We start from the raw sequence: 25423 nt of genomic DNA, 5'->3' as shown, positions 1-25423 counted from the left end.
AAGATTGCCCTTGGAGGTACAATGTAGACCTAGATGATGAGGGTGGTGAGGAAAAGTACATCCTTAGTCAGCAAGCTGCCTGTATTGTAGTTGCATTAAGAACTGTGAAATACAGCATTACATCTCTGTGCTGTGATATCACACATTGCAGGTATAATAATGTATTCTAAAGCCCATAATGCCAGATTATGCCAGGTAAGGGAATATTGGTCATATTAGTTTCCACAAGTATTGGGGCATATTAAATCCTTGCAATGTATATTATTATACAAACCACACAATAGATGGTCGGATCTGTGTACAAAGTTTGGCAGTACAGGTTGAGTCTCCCATATCCAAAATTCCTATATACAAAATATTCAGGAATCCCAAATATGTTGAGAGCGACTGAGAAAGTGACACCTTCAGTCTCTGATGGTTCAATGTACACAGTTTAATGCATTAAAAATACTGAATAAAATTACCTTCAGCCTATGTGTATAAGATGTATATGAAACATAAATGCAATCTGTCCCATCCCCAAGATATCTCATTATGGTATGCAAACTACGGAACAATCCGAAATACATCTGGTCCCAATCATTTTGGATCTGGGAGACTCAACCTGTAATCATTTATTACCGCTTTCTAAGCAGACAGTATAATAACTTCATAATATAAGCAGTCTGTAGCCCGGATCAGTAACATCTATCTCACATACTGCAGGTGCTGATACCATGTCATAGAGCTAATCATAAAAGCTTCAAGTGTGAGATTTATATTTTTATACAGAGACAGAATCCTTGGCCTGTTCCATAGAAAATACACGTTGGTGTCACAAAACTAATTTCTGCAAGAAGCAAGTAGACACCGGCTGCACAGCGTTCAGAAGTATAACCAAGTTTCTTTGAATAAACCTGAAACTTTTTTTCATTTTATTTAACATATAACAGACCTGGAAGTTCCTCATTTTTGAACAGCAGGTTTTTAATAATATGGCAACAAATTATACATGCGACATGCTGACGTTCTGGAGTCTGGACTAAAACAGATTGTCTGTCTTATGAGCAACATTTTGCGCTATTACTGATGACATCAGCTGATCTGCCTTCCATATATCACTGACACAGGGTTAGAAAGGGGCGTTGCCTCCTGATGGGAACAGCCCCGCCTCCCTCCAATCAGCAAACCACATCAAGATCTGCATCCGACCACCCGGCGCACAAAGGTGATTACAAAGGATGACCAGCAGAGGTCCCCAGTGAACTGCCAGGAAAGTAAATAGCGGGTATTCCATGGCAGTTATCCCTAGGGCTGTCTTAACAGCATTGAAGGCCTTGGGAAAAGCAATGCACTGGGGAACCTACTCACCCATCGACAGGAATATAAATAAAACTTCATAACGTACCCTTCTTGTGGTCCCGCACCATCGCTCCACATGCTTCCATACAGTGAATGGCTGTCAGCACTCTGATAAGCTACTGAGGCACCAGCCCGAAAAAGCAGATGCACTCTGGCGCAACCCAACCCCTGCTCAAAGGCCCCTAGAATCATGGGGCCCCGGGCATCCGCCCAGTGTGCCTATCCATTAAGGTGGCCCTGGTTATCCCCACTTAGGGAATAACTCTGTTTATGGTGAAAACTCTTCCTATAAAATAACTGAATACACCTGTAGGATGGAACAGATACTATATAAAGAAATGTCCATTTTTTGTCGTGCAGTTCCATGAAGCAATTTGGTGTGTGTTGCATCCCTGACCAATGTTTTTTCTAAAATCTCATCTGCAATTTATTTTACTGCATGGGACAAAATAATTTGACAAGTTAACAAAAAACACACAAAAAAACCACAAAAATAATTTAATGACGACTTTAGCTTGAGACTCGAACATTCCAACATACATGCAGACAGTGGCACATCTGTAATGAGTGCCGGGTGTGCATGGGCCCCTGAGTCAATGGGGGCCCATACTGTACACCCTGCAATGAATGATGGTGTGGTGGATTGCACTGTATTGCCAGGAATGATGCCATTTTCTCTACTTGCCAGCATCATATTTTCAGAGGGAGGGGACCCATGTCATTTTTCATGTGTTAGAACTCCTTGTAAGCAGATAAAATACTACAAAATAAACCACTGTCCATTTAAAAATATGGATATAATAATAATAATAGTAATAATAATAATAATAATAGTAGTACCTTTTCATAATGTTCTATTAAAATTTCAACGACTATATTTTGGAACTTGATGTTCATCATTGCAGCGACAGTCTCCTCCTGCGCTCTCATAAGTGTGGGGCCAAAGATCACACCGAGGTTGGAAACGGTCATAAGATTCTGTTGGCTGTGCAATGACACCCTGCGTGATAAAATATATTTACACTGTTAATAAGGGAATAAATTCCCGGCATAGGGGCTCTATTCAATTATTGCTGGAATTCCCGACAAGTTGGAAAAACTGCATTTTCTGACTTTTTTAGGTCGAATCTGGATTCAACCTACTCAGGTCCAGTGCTGTTTTTCCGACTTGCTGGAAAACATGTGGATCGGCGCATTAGCCGCGGATCCACGTATTTTGTCTAGTTTGCGGGCATTTCGGACAGGTTTTTGGCCCGTTTTCGACAATGCTGATTGATCGGCATTGTAGAAACGGGCAAAAACCTGTTGAAAATGCTTGCAAATTGAATACTGAAGTGTTGGATCCTCTCCGTCAGAGAGGATCCGTCACTAATTAAATATACCTCATAGAATGTAACATATTAGACGTCCTGGGAGATAATTAGCAATTTTCAAAGTTCAGGCATCAATTCTGGAGTTCTTATAATGTTATCACAAGCAATATTGTTAATGGTAAAACATTGAGGGGGAGAGGCATCAAGCCTTGGACAGCAGATAAAGTTGACAAAGTAGTGACGTTTCCCAAAGCAACCAATCTTCTGTCATTTATCTAGCACTGTATTTGAAATGACAGAAGCGGATTGGTTACTATGAGCAACTACTCACTTTATCTTTCTCCAAGGCTTGATACATATCCCCCAAAAGCTGAAATAGACAAGTAACTGATTTATACATGGGTAGTTAAGGAGCCAGTCCCATAGCTTTGAACAGTATAAAATATTAGTTGGCAAAACTGTGCTGATCTTTCGGCGGATGTGGACTTGGGGTGTGACCCCCGCCCTCTCCTAGGGCTATTGCTGTTCTCAAAGCAACAGTTGAGTTGACATTTAAGTAGATAGTGCTATGGCTTGTCCAAACAGGTACCAGAATGTGGTCCCAAAGTCATGATTAAAGTGCTGAGTTTTACTACGCAAACACAGGGGCTAGACAGGTTAACCACACAAGACATCTTGCTGTATTCTGACACCTGACAGCAAATGCAAAGCACAAGATAAGCAATTGTAAAACATGGCGTAGTGGCCTCTGACTGCCCCCCCTAATCCAGAGATTTTATCCATAAAACCTAATATTTAACTTTGTAATATATAGGCAATATATTCATGCCCCAAATGGCTCTGCTGCCTCATGTTCATTGATGAAAACACCAACCATCTAGGCCAAATAAATGTAAGCATATTGTCACAGTTGGGCTCCCGTTTTTTACACGAGCCTCCCGCTGCTCCGCAAAACCTCCGGGTACTCCCGGTTTTCTTTGTTGCCTGCCGATTATACGAACTGCGCATGCGCGAGTTCGACATGCCAGGGGGCGGAGCCTGCATGGCGACGTCATGAAGCGGACGTCATGTTATTTAAATGACAGCCGCTACCGCTACCCACAACCTCGGTAGCCTAAATTTAAATAACATGACACCCACATTATGACATCACCCGTGCAGGCCCCGCCTCGACATTACGGATTCACGCATGCGCAGTTTGCATTATCGGGGAATCTGTAATGCCGAGGGCGGGGCCTGCACGGGAGATGTCATAATGTGGGCGTCATGTTATTTAAATGCCGGCCACCGCGGGATTGTGGACAGAGGTGGTCACATAGGAGAACTAGGATCTTTCCTCATAGTATCGGAGGAGGAGGATTTCTGAGCAGCAGTGTCACCAGCACGTGCGGCAGAATTGCTAGTCTCTTCTTTCTCCCCCCACAACGGTAGCCTGTTACAAATGGAAGGTAATTAAACTGGATCATGGGGCTGGTGCTGCTGGATATGGCAGTCCAAACTAGCTGGGCAAACTGATGCAACAATAAAGCCGTTTTTCCCCTCACCTCGGAGTGGTATGCATTAAAGAAACACTGTGGTAAAAACCCAGTTGTCTGGGTTTTTACAGAATTTCCTTATGTGCTAAACCCTCTATCCCCAGGCCTCCTATAGAATCCTAATGGGTTTCTTTCCTCACTGTGCTGTGAGACGGATCCAGTTGGATCCTTCCCAGCATTCCCTGCGGCTACAGCGCATATACGCAAACGGACTCCTGGGGCCGATACCCGGATGTCCAGTGTCCGGCGCTCATCGCAAAGGACAGCTCTTACTGAAAGAGGTCCTTATGCAACTAGTACCACTGCGATGTTAGTGCATATGCAATTAGTACCGTCTTCTTAGTGCATCACGCCCTTACACAGAATTAAGCTTTACATTTTATTTGAATTATGGGCAATGTATAGACGCTGATGATTGTAGCGGACTTTAAAAACAGTAAGAGGCCCATTTATCATTTATCGTGTACTCATTGCAATCTTGGCATGATATTATCACCCAGGATCGCGTTTACAATATGCACTCATATTGGCTGGAAGTATTATCCGACACCCACAGGGAGAGGTCCCTGTGATGTGCCTAATATGGTGCCAGGGCTGCTGCGCATGCGCACTTCCGGGGTGGGATCCGGGGAAACCCTCTGCCTACAGGGGCCAACATTGGGAATACTTTGCATTCCGGTTATTGCGAAAACGAGATTTATGGTAAGAACTTACCGTTGTTAAATCTCTTTCTGCGAGGTACACTGGGCTCCACAGGGAATGACATTGGGGTGTAGAGTAGGATCTTGATCCGAGGCACCAACAGGCTCAAAGCTTTGACCTTCTTCCCAGAATGCATAGCGCTGCCTCCTCTATAACCCCGCCTTTTGCACAGGAGCTCAGTTTTTGTTAACCAGTCCAATGCAGTTGCAGGCAAAAGAGACGACAACTATTAGTAGCCACATACACCACATTCTCACGACAGGAGAGGGTGTCAGCGGCTAATGCCATACCAACCCAAAGAAGCTAAGTGCGGTCAGGGTGGGCGCCATGTGGAGCCCAGTGTACCTCGCAGAAAGAGATTTAACAACGGTTACCATAAATCTCGTTTTCTGCTGCGGGGTACACTGGGCTCCACAGGGAATGACATTGGGGATGTCCTAAAGCAGTTCCTTATGGGAGGGGACACACTGTAGCGGGCACAAGAACCCGGCGTCCAAAGGAAGCATCCTGGGAGGCGGAAGTATCGAAGGCACAGAACCTTATGAACGTGTTCACTGAGGACCACGTAGCCGCCCTGCACAATTGTTCAAGGGTCGCACCACGGTGGGCCGCCCAAGAAGGTCCAACCTACCAAGTAGAATGGGCTTTAATGGTAGCAGGAGCTGGAAGGCCAGCCTGTACATAAGCATGTGCAATCACCATTCTAATCCATCTGGCCAGGGTCTGCTTGTGAGCAGGCCAGCCACGTTTGTGAAAACCAAACAGAACAAAGAGAGAGTCCGACTTCCTGATGGAGGCAGTTCTCTACACGTAGATACGGAGAGCCCGTACCACATCCAAAGACCTCTCTTTGGAAGACAAGTCAGGAGAGGCAAAGGTCGGAACCACGATCTCCTGATTAAGGTGGAAAGAAGACACCACCTTCGGTAAATACCCGTGCGCATGGGGCCGGTCTACTGTACCTTTTCCAGCCTCCGGCTCTACCCTACTTGAAAGCTACGCCTTGAAGTCCGGCCTCCTTCCCAGACAGGCACGGAGGGAAGGCCGGCACTTAGTATACAGTCCCGCCCGGGTCCGCCTCCAGCTCCCCCTCTCCTGGCTGCTGTCCCTTAGATGCAGACCGCTTTACAAACACGCCGCAACACACTCTGCTCAACATAGCAGCCACCTCAGTGGCACCACCGGGCTTGCTGCCACTCGCTGCTGTTGTACTCCTCCACACTGCGGTGCCCACACGGGTTTCTGCCACGAGACCCTGTGTAGCTAGCGCGGGTTGCAGTTCCATTACCCACATGCTGGCTCCTGGAGCTGCTCTGAGAGGTAGATGTATCATCATTGAGGCATTCTGCCATTATTTGGCAAGACCTGCTTTGCCCATTTAGTGTAGAAAAGCAGGTCCCAGATTGTCTTCCAAAGTGCACTCTCCCTTTTCGGCTGCATTGGCTGGCGCATGCGCCGGTCAGACATCCCCCAGCGACACCCACAGTTATTTAAAAAACAAAACAAAAAAAAACTTCATTGTTTTTGTTTAGCACAATCTCTGTCAGCCTGCAGCCATAGACAGTGCTGTAGAGGGGCAATGATAGCTGTAGCTGTCAAAATCGATAGCTGCAGTTGTTGGAACTGCCAGTGCCACATTGTCCCGCACAACGGTGCGCTATCTTAAAGACAGCAGGGATGATAACGACAGGGGTGCATAGCGCCCCTGTCACCTGGCACACATAGCCACTGTAATACATGGTAGTGGAAGCGGTATCAGTGCACATACAGTAATGTGCACTGATACCACTTCCTCCCATATTGCCTGGTCATACTTCTACCCCACAGTGTCCACTGCCAGCAATGAGTCTCTGGCACAGCATAAGGGACAGCATATATTTCTATACACCAGTAATTGCGCCCTCACTTATCCCCACTATATCTAGCATGGGGTCCATACTGGGGGTTATTAAGGGTCTCAATTATAGAAGTGGTCACTAAAGTGCTCTTCGTATTACCTGACAGCCACTAACATGCTCTCCATAATGTCTAGTGGTTACTAAAATGCTCTCCGTATTGTATAGCGGTCACTAAAATGCTCTCCATATTGTCTGGCGGTCACTAAAATGCTCTCCGTATTGTCTGACTGTCACTATAATTCTCTCCGTATTGTCTGGTGGTCACTAAAATGCTCTCCGTATTTTCTGACGGTCACTAAAATGCTCTCCATATTGTCTGGCGGCCACTAAAATGCTCTCCGTATTGTCTGGCGGCCACTAAAATGCTCTCCGTATTGTCTGGCGGTCACTAAAATGCTCTCCGTATTGTCTGGCGGTCACTAAAATGCTCTCTGTATTGTCTGACGTTCACTAAAATGCTCTCAGTATTGTCCGTCGGTCACTAAAATGCTCTCCATATTGACTGATTGTCACTAAAACGCTCTCTGTATTGTCTGTCAGTCATTAAAATGAGTGGCAATAGATATGTGCATAGGTGGAGCTAGACACGCCCTTTGGGCAGAATATGACTGGCCCCTCAAAATGGCACTTCGTGAAGTGCATTCTGCTAACAACTACAATCTCCCTGAAACTAGTTTTCAAAAGTAGGCAAGTTTGGCATACTGTATGTAGCCAGCTTTATGCTTGACACAAATGTCCAGGCTGGGCCCACCAATCTGGTTGTGCGGCATGACAAATATAGTTGTGTGGGCCCTGTGCTAAAAAAGTAAAACTCTTTTTGGACTGAAATAATCCTGTTAGAACAGGAGCTAAACTGTCCGACTACACCCACTTGCATAATGGTAATACTGCTTACACAGTGGGCAGTACACATTGTACAGCCAGGAAACGGTGGGCGATACACATTGTATAGCCAGGAAATGGTGGCCGGTACACACTGTACAACCAGGAAGCCAGCGGTATACACTGTACAACCAGGAAATAGTGGGAAGTATACATTGTCCAAACAGGAATCATTTGGCGGTACACATTGTCCAACCAGGAATCAGTGGGCGGTACACATTGTCCAACCAGTAATCAGTGGGCGGTACACATTGTCCAACCAGGAATCAGTGGGCGGTACACATTGTACAACCAGGAAACGGTGATCAGTACACATTGGGCCTAATTGAGAGTTGATCGCAGCAACAAATTTGTTTGCAGTTGGGCAAAACCATGTGCACTGCAGGGGGGGCAGATATAATGTGTAGAGAGAGTTAGATTTGGGGTGGGGTGTGTTCAAACTGAAATCTAAATTGCAGTGTAAAAATAAAGCAGAAAGTATTTACCCTGCACAGAAACAATATAACCACCCAAATCTAACTCTCTCTGCAAATGTTATATCTGCCCCACCTGCAGTGCACATGGTTTTGCCCAACTGCTAACAAATTTGCTGCCACAATCAACTTTAAATTACCCCCATTGTACACCCAAGAAGCAGTGGGCGATACAAATTGCAATATGGCCCTTCAAAGAATTTGAATATATAAAACCAATTTGTAGCATGTATGTAAATTATGTAAATGCAAATGAAATGTAATTTCTAGATTAAACATAACTGTCAAAACAAAGGCTATTTAGTAATAAACAATAAACAGTTAGTGCTAGATTTATCAAAGCTAGGTAAGAGATAATACCAGCCTGTAAAAATAAGATTTTAAACCTACCGGTAAATCTTTTTCTCGTAGTCCGTAGAGGATGCTGGAGACTCCGTAAGGACCATGGGGATAGACGGGCTCCGCAGGAGACATGGGCACTTTAAGAAAGACTTTAGGTCTGGGTGTGCACTGGCTTCTCCCTCTATGCCCCTCCTCCAGACCTCAGTTAGAGAAACTGTGCCCAGAGGAGACGGACAGTACGAGGAAAGGATTTTTGTTAATCCAAGGGCAAGATTCGTACCAGCCACACCAATCACACTGTATAACTTGTGATATACTAACCAGTTAACAGTATGAAAACAACATAGCATCAGTCCAAGACCGATGAAAACTATAACATAACCCTTATGTAAGCAAAACTATATACAAGTCTTGCAGAATTAGTCCGCACTTGGGACTACGAGAAAAAGATTCTAATATTAAAGTTTAAAATCTTATTTTCTCTGACGTCCTAGTGGATGCTGGGAACTCCGTAAGGACCATGGGGAATAGCGGCTCCGCAGGAGACTGGGCACAACTAAAGAAAGCTTTAGGACTACCTGGTGTGCACTGGCTCCTCCCTCTATGACCCTCCTCCAGACCTCAGTTAGAATTTTGTGCCCGGCCGAGCTGGATGCACACTAGGGGCTCTCCTGAGCTCCAAGAAAAGAAAGTATATTTTAGGTTTTTTAATTTCAGTGAGATCTGCTGGCAACAGACTCACTGCTACGAGGGACTTAGGGGAGAGAAGCGGACCTACCTGCTTGCATCTAGCTTGGGCTTCTTAGGCTACTGGACACCATTAGCTCCAGAGGGATCGAACACAGGCCCAGCCTCAGTCGTCCGGTCCCGGAGCCGCGCCGCCGTCCCCCTTGCAGAGCCAGAAGCAAGAAGAACGTCCAGGAAATCGGCGGCAGAAGACTCCGGTCTTCATTAAGGTAGCGCACAGCACTGCAGCTGTGCGCCATTGCTCCCTGTGCACACCACATACTCCGGTCACTGATGGGTGCAGGGCGCTGGGGAGGGGGGCGCCCTGGGCAGCAATTAGAGTACCATAAGAGTGGCAAATCACACATAATATAGCTTAATAAGCTATATATGTGTAAAATACCCCTGCCACATTATGATTATAAGAGCGGGAGAAGTCCGCCGAAAAAGGGGCAGGGCTATCTCCCTCAACACACTGGCGCCATTTTCTCTTCACAGTGCAGCTGGAAGACAGCTCCCCAGGCTCTCCCCTGTAATTTTCAGGCTCAAAGGGTTAAAAAGAGAGGGGGGGCACTAAATTTAGGCGCAAATCTGTGTATTATAGCAGCTATAAGGGAAAAATCACTGTGGGTAGTGTGAATCCCTGCATTATATAGCGCTCTGGTGTGTGCTGGCATACTCTCTCTCTGTCTCCCCAAAGGACTTTGTGGGGTCCTGTCCTCAGTCAGAGCATTCCCTGTGTGTGCGCGGTGTGTCGGTACGGCTGTGTCGACATGTTTGATGAGGAGGCTTATGTGGAGGCGGAGCAGATGCCGATAAATGTGATGTCACCCCCTGCGGGGTCGACACCTGAGTGGATGGACATGTGGAAGGAATTACGTGACAGTGTCAACTCCTTACATACAAGGTTTGACGACATAGCAGATGTGGGACAGCCGGCTTCTCAGCCCGTGCCTGCCCAGGCGTCTCAAAAGCCATCAGGGGCCCTAAAACGCCCACTACCTCAGATGGCAGACACAGATGTCGACACGGATACTGATTCCAGTGTCGACGACGATGAGACTACTGTACATTCCAATAGAGCCACCCGTTACATAATTACGGCAATGAAAAATGTGTTGCACATTTCTGATATTACCCCAGGTACCACAAAAAAGGGTATTATGTTTGGGGAGAAAAAAGCTTCCAGTGGTTTTTCCCCCATCTGATGAACTAAATGTGTGAAGAAGCGTGAGTTTCCCCCGATAAGAAACTGGTAATTTCTAAAAGGTTACTAATGGCGTACCCTTTCCCGCCAGAGGATAGGTCACGTTGGGAGACATCCCCTAGGGTGGATAAAGCGCTCACACGTCTGTCAAAGAAGGTGGCACTACCGTCTCAGGACACGGCCGCCCTAAAGGAGCCTGCAGATAGAATGCAGGAGGCTATCCTGAAGTCTGTATATACACACTCAGGCATTATACTGAGACCAGCTATTGCTTCAGCATGAATGTGCAGTGCTGCAGCTGCGTGGTCAGATTCTCTGTACCTTAGACAGGGAGACTATATTGCTAACCATAGAGCATATTAAAGACGCAGTCTTATACATGAGAGATGCACAGAGGGATAATTGCCGACTGGCATCTAAAATAAACGCAATGTCCATTTCTGCCAGGAACTCGGCAGTGGACAGGTGATGCTGATTCTAAAAGGCACATGGAAGTTTTGCCTTACTAGGGTGAGGAGTTGTTTGGGGATGGTCTCTCGGACCTCGTTTCCACAGCTACAGCTGGGAAATCAACATTTTGCCCCATGTTCCCTCACAGCCAAAGAAAGCACCGTATTATCAGGTACAGTCCTTTCGGCCCCAGAAAGACAAGCGGGTTAAAGGCGCGTCCTTTCTGCCCAGAGGTAGAGGGAAAAAGCTGCAGATACAGCCAGTTCCCAGGAACAAAAGTCCTCCCCCGCTTCCTCTAAGTCCACCGCATGACGCTGGGGCTCCACAGGCGGAGCCAGGTACGGTGGGGGCCTGTCTCAAGAATTTCAGCGACCAGTGGGCTCGCTCACGGGTGGATCCCTGGATTCTACAGGTAGTATCTCAGGGGTACAAGCTGGAATTCGAGACGTCTCCCCCTCGCCTTTTCCTCAAATCTGCCTTGCCGACAGCTCCCTCAGACAGGGAGGCAGTGCTGGAGGCAATTCACAAGCTGTATTCGCAGCAGGTGATAGTCAAGGTACCCCTTCTTCAACAGGGACGGGGTTACTATTCCACAATGTTTGTGGTACCGAAACCGGATGGTTCGGTGAGACCCATTTTAAATTTGAAATCCTTGAACACTTATATACGAAGGTTCAAGTTCAAAATGGAATCGCTCAGGGCGGTTATTGCAAGCCTGGACGAAGGGGATTACATGGTATCACTGGACATCAAGGATGCTTACCTGCATGTCCCCATTTACCCCCCTCACCAGGAGTACCTCAGATTTGTGGTACAGGACTGTCATTACCAATTCCAGACGTTGCCGTTTGGTCTGTCCACGGCACCGAGGGTATTTACCAAGGTAATGGCAGAGATGATGATACTCCTTCGAAGGAAGGGAGTTATAATTATCCCGTACTTGGACGATCTCCTTATAAAGGCGAGGTCCAGGGAACAGTTGTTGATTGGAATAGCACTAGCTGGGGCAGTGCTACAACAGCACGGCTGGATCCTGAACATTCCGAAGTCGCAGCTGGTTCCTACAACGCGTCTACTGTTCCTGGGGATGGTTCTCGACACAGAACAGAAAAAAGTGTTTCTCCCGGAGGAAAAGGCCAAGGAGTTGTCATCTCTAGTCAGAGACCTCCTAAAACCAAAACAGGTGTCGGTGCACCATTGCACGCGAGTCCTGGGAAAGATGGTGGCTTCTTACGAAGCAATTCCATTCGGAGGGTTCCATGCAAGGATCTTTCAGTGGGATCTGTTGGACAAGTGGTCCGGATCGCATCTTCAGATGCATCGGCTGATAACCCTGTCTCCAAGGGCCAGGGTGTCGCTGTTGTGATGGCTGCAGAGTGCTCATCTTCCAGAGGGCCGCAGATTCGGCATACAGGACTGGGTCCTGGTGACCACGGATGCCAGCCTTCGAGGTTGGGGGGCAGTCACACAGGGAAGAAACTTCCAAGGACAATGGTCAAGTCAGGAGACTTCCCTACACATAAATATTCTGGAACTAAGGGCCATTTGCAATGCCCTAAGTCAGGCAAGACCCCTGCTTCAAAACCAGCCGGTGCTGATCTAGTCAGACAACATCACGGCGGTCGCCCATGTAAACCGACAGGGCGGCACAAGAAGCAGGATGGCAATGGCAGAAGCCACAAGGATTCTCCGATGGGCGGAAAATCATGTGTTAGCACTGTCAGCAGTGTTCATTCTCGGAGTGGACAACTGGGAAGCAGACTTTCTCAGCAGACACGACCTCCACCCGGGAGAGTGGGGACTTCATCCAGAAGTCTTCCAAATGATTGTACACCATTGGGAAGGGCCACAGGTGGACATGATGGCGTCCCGCCTCAACAAAAAGCTAGGATGTTATTGCGCCAGGTCAAGGGACCCTCAGGCGATAGCTGTGGACGCTCTGGTAACACAGTGGGTGTACCAGTCAGTGTATGTGTTCCTTCCTCTGCCTCTCATACCCAAGGTACTGAGAATAATAAGAAGGAGAGGAGTAAGAACTATACTCGTGGTTCCGGATTGGCCAAGAAGATCTTGGTACCCAGAACTTCAAGAAATGATCTCAGAGGACCCATGGCCTCTGCCGCTCAGACAGGACCTGCTGCAGCAGGGGCCCTGTCTGTTCCAAGACTTACCGCCGCTGCGTTTGACGGCATGGCGGTTGAATACCGGATCCTAAAGGAAAGGGCATTCCGGATAAAGTCATTCCTACGCTGATTAAGGCTAGGAAAGATGTGACCGCAAAATATTATCACCGCATATGGCGAAAATATGTTGTTTAGTGTGAGGCCAGGAAGGCCCCAACGGAGGAATTTCAACTGGGTCGATTTCTGCACTTCCTACAGTCAGGAATGACTATGGGCCTAAAATGGGTTCCAGAAAGGTCCAGTTTTCGGCTCTGTCCATTTTCTTCCAAAAAGAACTGGCTTCATTGCCTGAAGTTCAGACTTTTGTTAAGGGAGGGCTGCATATTCAGCCCCCGTTTGTGCCTCCAGTGGCACCGTGGGATCTCAACGTGGTGTTGGATTTCCTGAAGTCGCATTGGTTTGAACCACTTAAATCCGTGGAGCTAAAATACCTCACGTGGACAGTGGTCATGCTGTTGGCCTTGGCGTCGGCCAGGCGTGTATCAGAATTGGCGACTTTGTCATGCAAATGCCCTTATCTGATTTTTCACAAGGATAGGGCGGAATTGAGGACTCGTTCCCAATTTCTCCCAAAGGTGGTTTCAGCTTTTCATTTGAACCAGCCTATTGTGGTGCCTGAGGCTACTCGTGACTTGGAGGATTCCAAGTTGCTGGACGTAGTCCGGGCCCTAAAAATCTATGTTTCCAGGACAGCTGGAGTCAGAAAGACTGACTCGCTATTTATCCTGCATGCACCCAACAAGTTGGGTACGCCTGCTTCAAAGCAGACTATTGCTCGCTGGATCTGTAGCACGATTCAACTTGCACATTCTGCGGCTGGACTGCCGCATCCTAAATCTGTAAAAGCCCATTCCACAAGGAAGGTGGGCTCTTCTTGGACGGCTGCCCGAGGGGTCTCGGCTTTACAACTTTGCCGAGCAGCTACTTGGTCGGGGTCAAGCACATTTGCTAAATTCTACAAGTTTGATACCCTGGCTGAGGAGGACCTAGAGTTCGCTCATTCGGTGCTGCAGAGTCATCCGCACTCTCCCGCCCGTTTGGGAGCTTTGGTATAATCCCCATGGTCCTTACGGAGTTCCCAGCATCCACTAGGACGTCAGAGAAAATAAGATTTTACTCACCGGTAAATCTATTTCTCGTAGTCCGTAGTGGATGCTGGGCGCCCGTCCCAAGTGCGGATTGTCTGCAATACTTGTATATAGTTATTGTTTAACTAAAGGGTTATTGTTGAGCCATCTGTTGAGAGGCTCAGTTATATTTCATACTGTTAACTGGGTATAGTATCACGAGTTATACGGTGTGATTGGTGTGGCTGGTATGAGTCTTACCCGGGATTCAAAATCCTTTCCTTATTGTGTCCGCTCTTCCGGGCACAGTATCCTAACTGAGGTCTGGAGGAGGGTCATAGAGGGAGGAGCCAGTGCACACCAGGTAGTCCTAAAGCTTTCTTTAGTTGTGCCCAGTCTCCTGCGGAGCCGCTATTCCCCATTGTCCTTACGGAGTTCCCAGCATCCACTACGGACTACGAGAAATAGATTTACTGGTGAGTAAAATCTTATTTTTCTCTTACGTCCTAGAGGATGCTGGGGACTCCGTAAGGACCATGGGGATTATACCAAAGCTCCCAAACGGACGGGAGAGTGCGGATGACTCTGCAGCACCGATTGAGCAAACAGGAGGTCCTCCTCAGCCAGGGTCTCAAACTTATAGAACTTTGCAAAGGTGTTTGAATCCGACCAAGTAGCAGCTCGGCACAGCTGTAGTGCCGAGACCCCTCGGACAGCTGCCCAAGACGAGCCCACCTTCCTAGTGGAATGGGCCTTGACCGATTTTGGTAACGGCAATCCTGCCGTAGAATGTGCCTACTGAATCGTGTTACAGATCCAGCGAGCAATAGTCTGCTTTGAAGCAGGGCACCAACCTTGTTGGCTGCATACAGGACAAACAGTGCTTCTGTTTTTCTGACTCTAGCCGTTCTGGCCACGTGAATTTTCAAAGCCCTGACCACAGCAAGGGACTCGGAATCCTCCAAGTCACGTGTAGCCACAGGCACCACAATAGGTTGGTTCATATGAAAAGATGACCCCACCTTAGGCAATAATTGAGGACGAGTCCGCAATTCCGCTCTATCCATATGGAAAACCAGATAGGGGCTTTTAGGAGACAAAGCCGCCAATTCCGACACTCGCCTAGCCGAAGCCAAGGCTAATAACATGACCACCTTCCAAGTGAGATATTTTAACTCCACCGTTTTAAGTGGTTCAAACCAATGCGACTTAAGGAAACTCAACACCACGTTAAGGTCCCAAGGCGCCACCGGAGGTACAAAAGGAGGCTGAATATGCAGCACTCCCTTCACAAAAGCCTGTACTTCTTGGAGAGAAGTCAAATCCTTTTGAAAGAAAATGGATAAGGCCGAAATCTGAACCTTAATGGAGCCTAATTTTAGGCCCAAATTCACTCCAGTTTGTAGGAAGTGAAGGAAACAGCCCAGATGGAATTCTTCCGTAGGAGCATTCCTGGCCTCAAACCAAGAAACATATTTTCGCCATATACGGTGATAATGTTTAGAAGTCACGTCCTTTCTAGCCTTAATCAGCGTAGGAATGACCTCATCCGAAATGCCTTTTCCGCTAGGATGCGACGTTCAACCGCCATGCCGTCAAACGCAGCCGCGGCAAGTCTTGGAACAGACAGGGCCCCTGTTGCAACAGGTCCTGTCCTAGAGGAAGAGGCCACGGATCTTCTGTGAGCATTTCCTGCAGATCCGGATACCAGGTCCTTCGTGGCCAATCTGGAACAATGAGAATTGTTCTCGTTTCTCTCTTTCTTATTATTTTCAAAACCTTGGGTATGAGAGGAAGAGGAGGAAATACATAGACCGACTGGAACACCCACGGTGTCACTAGGGCGTCTACAGCTACCGCCTGAGGATCTTTTGATCTGGCGCAATACCTCTGTAGCTTTTTGTTGCGGCGGGACGCCATCATGTCTATCTGGGGTAATCCCCACTGACTTGAAATCTGTGCGAAGACTTCCGGATGAAGTCCCCACTCTCCTGGATGCAGGTCGTGTCTGCTGAGGAAGTCTGCTTCCCAGTTGTCCACTCCCGGAATGAACACTGCTGACAGTGCGTTTACATGAATTTCCGCCCAGCGAAGAATTCTGGTGGCTTCCGCATTGCCACTCTGCTCCATGTGCCGCCTTGGCGGTTTACATGAGCCACTGCGGTGATGTTGTCTGACTGGATCAGAATTGTTTGGTCGCGCAGTAATGTCTCCGCTTGACGTAGGGCGTTGTATATGGCCCTCAGTTCCAGGATGTTGATGTGAAGACAAGTCTCTTGACTTGACCAAAGACCTTGGAAGTTTCTTCCCTGTGTGACTGCTCCCCAACCTCGGAGGCTCGCGTCCGTGGTCACCAGGATCCAGTCCTGAATGCCGAACCTGCAGCCTTCTAGAAGGTGAGCACCCTGCAGCCACCACAGGAGAGATACCCTGGCCCTGGGGAACAGGGAGATCAACTGATGAATCTGTAGATGTGACCCGGACCACTTGTCCAGTAGGTCCCACTGGAAAGTCCTCGCATGGAGTCTGCCGAAGGGAATGGCCTCGTATGATGCCACCATCTTTCCCAGGACTCGAGTGCAGTGATGCACTGACACCTGTTTTGGTTTCAATAGGTTCCTGACTAGAGTCATGACTTCCTGAGCTTTTTCTATCGGAAGATAAACTTTTTCTGGTCTGTATCCAGAATCATGCCCAAGAAAATCAGACGAGTCGTCGGAACCAACTGCGACTTCGGGATATTGAGAATCCAGCCGTGTTTCTGTAACACCTTCAGTGAAAGTGATACGCTGTTCAGTAACTGCTCTCTTGATCTCGTTTTTAGGAGGAGATCGTCCAAGTACGGGATAATTGTGACACCTTGCTTGCGCAGGAGCACCATCATTTCCGCCATTACCATGGTGAAATCCTCGGGGCCGTGGAAAGCCCAAACGGCAACGTCTGAAATTGGTAATGACAATCCTGTACCGCAAATCTGAGGTACGCCTGATGAGGTGGATAAATGGGAACATGAAGGTATGCATCCTTTATGTCCAGAGATACCATAAAATCCCCCCATTCCAGGCTGGCGATGACCGCTCTTAGCGATTCCATCTTGAACTTGAACCTTTTCAATTATAGGTTCAGGGATTTTAAATTTAATATGGATATGACCGAACCGTCCGGTTTCGGGACTACAAACAGGGTTGAGTAATATCCCCTTCCTTGTTAAAGCAGGGGAACCTTGACCACCACCTGTTGCAGATACAATTTGTGAATAGCATTTAACATTATCTCCCCTTCCTGGGGAGAAGCTGGCAGGGCCGATTTGAAAAACAGGCGAGGAGGCACCTCCTCGAATTCCAGCTTGTAACCCTCAGAAACAATTTCTATTCCCCAGGGATTCACCTGCGAGTGAACTCAGATGTGGCTGAAAATTCGAAGACGTGCCCCCACTGGGGCGGACTCCTTTAGCGGAGCCCCAGCGTCATGCGGTGGATTTTGCAGAGGCCTGGGAGGACTTCTGTTCCTGGGAACTAGCTGTGTTGTGCAGCTTTTTCCCTCTGGCAAGAAAGGACGCACCTCGTACTTTCTTGTCTCTTTGTGATCGAAAGGACTGCATTTGGAAATGTGGTGCTTTCTTAGGCTGTGAGGGAATATAAAGCAAAAAATTTAGATTTGCCAGCTGTATCTGTGGAGACCAGGTCCGAGAGACCTTCCCCAAACAATTCCTCACCCCTGTAAGGTAAAACCTCCATATGCCTCTTTGAGTCGGCATCACCTGTCCATTGCCGGGTCCATAGGACTTGTCAAGCAGAAGTCGACATAGCGTCTTTGAGCATCTCTCATATATAAGACAGTATCTTTTATATGCCCTAGGGTCAATAAAATGGTATCCTTATCTAGGGTCTCAATTTCCGCTGATAAGGTATCTGTCCATTCTGCTACAGCGCTACAAACCCAGGCCGACGCAATTGCCGGTCTGAGTAAGGTACCAGAATGTGTGCAAATGGACTTCAAGGTAATCTCCTGCTTGCGGTCAGCAGGATCCCTGAGGGTAGCCGTATCTTGGGATGGCCGTGCTACCTTTTTGGATAAGCGTGTCAATGCTTTGTCTACCCTAGGGGAGGATTCTCACCGTATCCTGTCCGTTGGCGGGAAAGGATACGCCATAAGAATCCTTTTAGGAATCTGCAGTTTTTTGTCTGGAGATTCCCAAGCTTTTTCACATAATTCGTTCAACTCATGTGAGGAGGGAAAGGTTACCTAAGTTTTCTTTCCCTTATACATGTGTACCCTCGTGTCAGGGACAGGTGGTTCCTCTGTAATATGCAAAACATCTTTTATTGCAATAATCATATATCGAATACATTTAGCCAATTTTGGCTGTAATTTTGCATCATCGTAGTCGACACTGGAGTCAGAATACGTGTCGGTATCTGTATCTATTATTTGGGATAGTGGGCGCTTTTGAGATCCCGAAGGTCCCTGCGACATAGGGACAGACATGGGTTGACTCCCTGGCTGTACCCTAGCTTCAGCTCTAATCTTTTGTGCAATAAATTTACATTAGCACTTAAAACATTCCACATATCCATCCAGTCAGGTGTCGGCGTTGTCGACGGAGACACCACATTCATTTGCTCCCCGTCTTCTCTAGGAGAGCCTTTTACCTCAGACATGTCGACACGCGTACCGACACACCGCACACTCAGGGAATCCTCTTATCTGAAGACAGTTCCCCCACAAGGCCCTTTGGAGAGACAGAGAGAGAGTATGCCAGCACACACCCCAGCGCTATATGACCCAGGAAAAAACACAATAAATATATGTTTACCCAGTAGCGCTGTGTATATATGCGCCTAATTATGTGCCCCCCCCCTCTTCTTTAAAACCCTCTTTCACTGTGGTATAAGCAGGGGAGAGTCCGGGGAGCTTCCTCTCAGCTGTGCTGTGGAGAAAATGGCGCTGGTGAGTGCTGAGGGAGAAGCCCCGCCCCCTCGGCGGCGGGCTTCTATCCCGCTCAAATACACTAAAAATTGGCGGGGACTCTTATATATATATATATATATATATATATATATATATATATACAGTGGCCAGCTGTATACATATATATTTTTGCCAAAGAGAGGTTCATATGCTGCCCAGAGCGCCCCCCCCCTGCGCCCTGCACCCTTCCAGTGACTGCCGTGTGTGAGGTGTGTGGGAGCAATGGCGCACAGCGTTACTGCTGTGCGTTACCTCAGTGAAGATCATGAAGTCTTCTGCCGCCAATGAAGTCTTCTTTTCTTCTCATACTCACCCGGCTTCTATCTTCCGGCTCTGCGAGGAGGACGGCGGCGCGGCTCTGGGACGGACGGCGAGGGTGAGACCTACGTACCGATCCCTCTGGAGCTAATGGTGTCCAGTAGCCTAAGAAGCAGAGCCTTGAAACTCACAGAAGTAGGTCTGCTTCTCTCTCCTCAGTCCCTCGATGCAGGGAGTCTGTTACCAGCAGGCTCCCTGAAAATAAAAAACCTAACAAAATACTTTCTGACAGGAAACTCAGGAGAGCTCCCTGTAATGCACCCAGTCTCCTCTGGGCACAGTAGTAAACTGAGGTCTGGAGGAGGGGCATAGAGGGAGGAGCCAGTGCACACCCAGACCTAAAGTCTTTCTTAAAGTGCCCATGTCTCCTGCGGAGCCCGTCTATCCCCATCGTCCTTACGGAGTCCCCAGCATCCTCTAGGATGTAAGAGAAATGATTGTTAACAGCTGGTTTATCTCTCGCCACATTACAGTATCTCTCTCCAAGCTTGATAAATCTACCCCTTTGGGTCCGAGCAGCTCTATAAAATACTACAAAAGAAATGAAGCACTTTATAAAATAAGAGCTTTAAAGAATGACTCCATATGGAATAATGCAGTGTATGCGTCAAAAATAATAAACCAATGAAACAGAAGTAGTTCATGAAATATTCAGAGGATAGTGTTCCTGCAGCATTACATGCGCATATACATAGTACATTACTTGACAAGGTGCTTGATTAAGATGTCCAACATTTCTCGGTTCCTTTCAGGCAATTTGTGGACCAAGGCGTGAACTGCCTGTACTCTGTAATTCTGGTCATCTGATTCTGTAGGGAACGATCAGAAGACAGATTCAATAAGTCACATGTATAATTTTCCTTTTCTATACATTTTTTACACCATAATCTTCCATTACCAAGAGTTTCACATGGCTACTCTGTGCTGTTTGGGGCACCAGCTCCTTCCACTATGTAACTCTCAGTCACTTGTCTCCATTCACCTACTTACATCAAGTCACTGCCCCTGTTACATGTACATAGCTCCCAACATCCCTGTGTCAGGACTCTCTGTGTGCACTGGAAAAACTGTCATGGTCTCATGGCATGGGGTGTGACCACATGGTACCAGGCCACGCCCACCCATCACACAGTTTCTTGTCACTGTGCGCATGCTCTGAGCCACATAAGCTGTTGGGCTACCCCCAGGCTCTCACACACACAGTTTTGATGCCACAGTCTGTAAGTGGGACAGTAACAAAAAAGCAGGTCTGCTCTTTCAATATTGGGACAGTTGGGGGGGAGGGGTATGCAGCCAATTGAGGAAGGCTAGTCAGATGATTGGCTGCATTGGGAGAGGAATCAGCAGCAGAAAGAAAGAAGTAATAATGCCACTGTATAGGTCATTGGTACCAGAGCCGGATTAAGGGGGGTGCCCAGGGGACACAGAACCCCAGGCCCCCCTTATATTGGGGGCCCCCTGTGAGCTACCAAGCACTGGAGGTTTACATGATTTTTTTTTATTTGATTATTTTTTTATAAAGTTCTGCCGTTGGTGGCAGTGGTGCAGAACCTCCCCTCCCCCACCTCTCTCCCGCATGGACCAAATTTGTTTTCCAGAGATGGAGACAGCCTTGTCTCCATCTCTGCACTGGCCGGGCACACCTGCACTCATGATCACAGCCGTCGTACAAGCACGGCTGCTCCTCACAGAGAGCTCTGATCAGCATATATATAGAATCCCCCTTCCTTATATACACTATATATAGCCCTCAGGGGGCCCCCTTGTCTTAAGTACCCCGGGCCCCATGGATCCTTAATCTGGCCCTGATTGGTACGGCCTCGTCTAGAATACTGTGTTCAATTCTGGAGGCCATATCTTCAAAAGGATAGTAATACATTAGAAACTGTACAAAGAAGGGCAACTAAAATGGTGCATGGCCTACATCCCAAAACTTACCCAGAAAGACTAAAAAATCTCAATATATATATAGTTTGGAGCAGAGAAGGCAAAGGGGAGACATGATAGAAACTTTCAAATATATCAAGGGTACAAAAGTACAAAGTACAGGAGGAAAACATTCTCCGAATGAAGAGAAGCAATAGGACACATGGACATGCACTGAGACTGGAGGGGGGGGGAGGTTCAGGGGAAATTTGAGGAAAAATTACTTCACAGAAAGGGTAGTGGACAAGTGGAATAGCCTCCCATCAGAGGTGGTAGAGGCTAATAACCCTTTTCCACTAGCTCTAAAAATAAGATTTTACTTACCGGTAAATCTATTTCTCGTAGTCCGTAGTGGATGCTGGGGACTCTGTAAGGACCATGGGGATAGACGGGCTCCGCAGGAGACATGGGCACTTTAAGAAAGAATTTAGGTTCTGGTGTGCACTGGCTCCTCCCTCTATGCCCCTCCTTCATACAAGTATTGCAGAAGAAGTCTGCACTTGGGACGGGCGACCAGCATCCACTACGGACTACGAGAAATAGATTTACCGGTAAGTAAAATCTTATTTTCTCTAACGTCCTAGTGGATGCTGGGGACTCCGTAAGGACCATGGGGATTATACCAAAGCTTCCAAACGGGCGGGAGAGTGCGGATGACTCTGCAGCACCGATTGAGCAAACACAAGGTCCTCCACAGCCAGGGTATCAAACTTGTAGAACTTTGCAAAAGTGTTTGAACCTGACCAAGTAGCCGCTCGGCAAAGCTGTAATGCCGAGACCCCTCGGGCAGCCGCCCAAGAAGAGCCCACCTTCCTAGTGGAATGGGCCTTAACTGATTTTGGCAGCGGCAATCCAGCCGCAGAATGAGCCTGCTGAATCGTGTTACAGATCCAGCGAGCAATAGTTTGCTTTGAAGCAGGAGCACCAAGCTTGTTGGAAGCATACAGGATAAACAAAGACTCTGTTTTCCTGACCCTAGCCGTTCTGGCTACATAAACCTTCAAAGCCCTGACCACATCAAGTAACTCGGAATCCTCCAAGTCAGTAGTAGCCACAGGCACCACAATAGGTTGGTTTATATGAAAGGATGAAACCACTTTCAGTAGGAATTGTGGACGGGTCCGCAATTCTGCTCTATCCGCATGGAAAACCAGATAGGGGCTTTTATGTGACAAAGCCGCCAACTCTGACACACGCCTAGCCGAAGCCAAGGCTAATAGCATGACCACCTTCCACGTGAGATATTTCAACTCCACCGTTTTGAGTGGTTCAAACCAGTGGGATTTCAGGAAACTCAACACCACGTTAAGATCCCAAGGTGCCACTGGAGGCACAAAAGGGGGCTGAATATGCAGCACTCCCTTTACAAACGTCTGAACTTCAGGTAGAGAAGCCAACTCTTTTTGAAAGAAAATGGATAGGGCCGAAATCTGGACCTTAATGGAACCCAATTTTAGTCCCAAATTCACTCCGGACTGTAGGAAGTGAAGGAAACGGCCCAGCTGGAATTCCTCCGTAGGAGCATTCCTGGCCTCACACCAAGCAACATATTTTCGCCATATACGGTGATGTTGAGCTGTCACGTCCTTCCTAGCCTTTATCAGCGTAGGAATGACCTCATCCGGAATGCCTTTCTCTGCTAGGATCCGGCGTTCAACCGCCATGCCGTCAAACGTAGCCGCTGCAAGTCTTGGAACAGACAGGGCCCCTGTTGCAACAAGTCCTGTCTTAGAGGAAGAGGCCACAAGTCCTCTGTGAGCATTTCTTGCAGATCTGGATACCAAGTCCTTCGTGGCCAACCAGGAACAATGAATATTGTTCTCACTCCTCTTTTTCTTATTATCCTCAGCACCTTGGGTATGAGAGGAAGAGGAGGAAATACATAAACCGACTGGAACACCCACGGTGTCACCAGGGCGTCTACAGCTATCGCCTGAGGGTCTCTTGATCTGGCGCAATACCGCTGTAGCTTTTTGTTGAGGCGGGATGCCATCATGTCCACCTGTGGCAGTTCCCACCGACTTGTAATCTGTGCGAAGACTTCCTGATGAAGTCCCCACTCTCCCAGGTGGAGGTCATGTATGCTGAGGAAGTCTGCTTCCCAGTTGTCCACTCCCGGGATGAACACTGCTGACAGTGCGCTTACGTGATTCTCCGCCCAGCGAAGAATCTTGGTGGCTTCCGCCATCGCCACTCTGCTCCTTGTGCCGCCTTGACGGCTTACATGAGCTACTGCGGTGATGTTGTCTGACTGAATCAGAACCGGTTGGTCGCGAAGCAGGGTCTCCGCTTGACGTAGGGCGTTGTATATGGCCCTTAGTTCCAGGATGTTGATGTGAAGGCAAGTCTCTTGATTTGACCACAGACCTTGGAAATTTCTTCCCTGTGTGACTGCACCCCAACCTCGGAGGTTTGCATCCGTGGTCACCAAGACCCAGTCCTGAATGCCGAATCTGCGGCCCTCGAGAAGGTGAGCGCTCTGTAGCCACCACAGGAGTGACACCCTGGCCCTGGGGGATAGGGTGATTAACCGATGCATCTGAAGATGTGATCCGGACCACTTGTCCCATTGAAAGGTCCTCGCATGGAACCTGCCGAAGGGAATGGCCTCGTATGATGCCACCATCTTTCCCAGGACACGAGTGCAGTGATGCACTGACACCTGTTTTGGTTTTAATAGGTTCCTGACCAGTGTCATGAGTTCCTGAGCTTTCTCCATCGGGAGATAAACCCTTTTCTGGTCTGTGTCTAGTATCATGCCCAGGAAAGGCAGACGAGTCGTAGGAACCAACTGCGACTTTGGAATATTTAGAATCCAGCCGTGTTGGCGTAACACTTCCAGAGAAAGTGCTACACTGATCAGCAACTGCTCTCTCGACCTCGCTTTTATGAGGAGATCGTCCAATTATGGGATAATTGTGACTCCTTGCTTTCGCAGGAGTACCATCATTTCCGCCATTACCTTGGTAAATATTCTCGGTGCTGTGGAGAGACCAAACGGCAACGTCTGAAATTGGTAATGACAATCCTGTACCACAAATCTGAGGTACGCCTGATGAGGTGGATAAATGGGGACATGAAGGTATGCATCCTTTATGTCCAGAGACACCATAAAATCCCCCCTTCCAGGCATGCGATGACCGCTCTCAGCGATTCCATCTTGAACTTGAACCTTTTCAGGTATATGTTCAGGGATTTTAAATTCAATATGGGTCTGACCGAACCGTCCGGTTTCGGGACTACAAACATGGTCGAATAATAACCCCTTCCTTGTTGAAGGAGGGGAACCTTGACCACCACCTGTTGAAGATACAATTTGTGAATTGCAGTTAACACTATTTCCCTCTCGTGGGGGGAAGCTGGCAGGGCCGATTTGAGGTATCGGTGAGGGGGCATTTCCTCGAATTCCAGCTTGTATCCCTGAGACACAATCTCTATTGCCTAGGGATCCAACTGGGAGTGAACCCACTTGTGGCTGAAATTTCGAAGACGCGTCCCCACCGGGCCTAGCCCCGCTTGTGGAGCCCCAGCGTCATGCGGTGCATTTTGTAGAGGCCGGGGAGGACTTCTGTTCCTGGGAACTAGCTGTGTTGTGCAGCTTCTTTCCTCTGCCCCTGCCTCTGGCAAGAAAGGACGCACCTCGGACTTTCTTGTTTTTCTGTGATCGAAAGGACTGCATTTGATAATACGGTGCTCTCTTAGGCTGTGAGGAAACATATGGCAAAAAATTTGACTTTCCAGCAGTAGCTGTGGAGACCAGGTCCAAGAGACCCTCCCCAAACAATTCCTCACCCTTATAAGGTAAAACCTCCATATGCCTTTTTGAGTCTGCATCACCTGTCCATTGCCGAGTCCACAGGACCCTTCTGGCAGAAATTGACATAGCATTTATTCTAGAACCCAGTAGACTAATGTCTCTTTGAGCATCTCTCATATAAAGGACAGTGTCTTTAATATGCCCCAGGGTCAATAAAACAGTATCCCTATCCAGGGTATCCAACTCCTCTGATAAGGTATCAGTCCATGCCGCTACTGCACTACAGACCCAGGCCGACGCGATTGCCGGTCTGAGCAAGGTACCTGAATGTG

The 25423-nt window shown here is 47.9% G+C and overlaps 1 protein-coding gene and 1 long non-coding RNA gene across 3 annotated transcripts in view; one reads left to right on the top strand and one right to left on the bottom strand.

The window, feature by feature from the left end:
• The window catches only part of ARHGAP42 (Rho GTPase activating protein 42), a 615245-nt gene that overhangs the window by 106378 nt on the left and 483444 nt on the right, over positions 1-25423 (bottom strand). For both annotated transcript variants that reach the window (XM_063951500.1, XM_063951501.1), the window contains 2 exons: positions 20112-20217; positions 2182-2341 (listed from right to left, as the gene is read on the bottom strand). In XM_063951500.1, coding sequence (XP_063807570.1) covers positions 2182-2341; positions 20112-20217 — 266 coding nt within the window. The remainder of the gene's footprint in view (positions 1-2181; positions 2342-20111; positions 20218-25423) is intronic.
• Positions 3917-25423, top strand: part of LOC135000458 (uncharacterized) — a 136184-nt gene continuing 114677 nt past the window's right edge. The window contains exon 1 of the long non-coding RNA XR_010202357.1: positions 3917-4102. This is a non-coding gene — a long non-coding RNA (uncharacterized LOC135000458). The remainder of the gene's footprint in view (positions 4103-25423) is intronic.

Source organism: Pseudophryne corroboree, chromosome 2 (genome assembly GCF_028390025.1).
Source record: "Pseudophryne corroboree isolate aPseCor3 chromosome 2, aPseCor3.hap2, whole genome shotgun sequence".
Lineage (NCBI taxonomy): Eukaryota > Metazoa > Chordata > Amphibia > Anura > Myobatrachidae > Pseudophryne > Pseudophryne corroboree.
The sequence above is the reverse complement of the archived record's forward strand: the minus strand, read 5'-3'. Positions and strand labels throughout refer to the sequence as shown.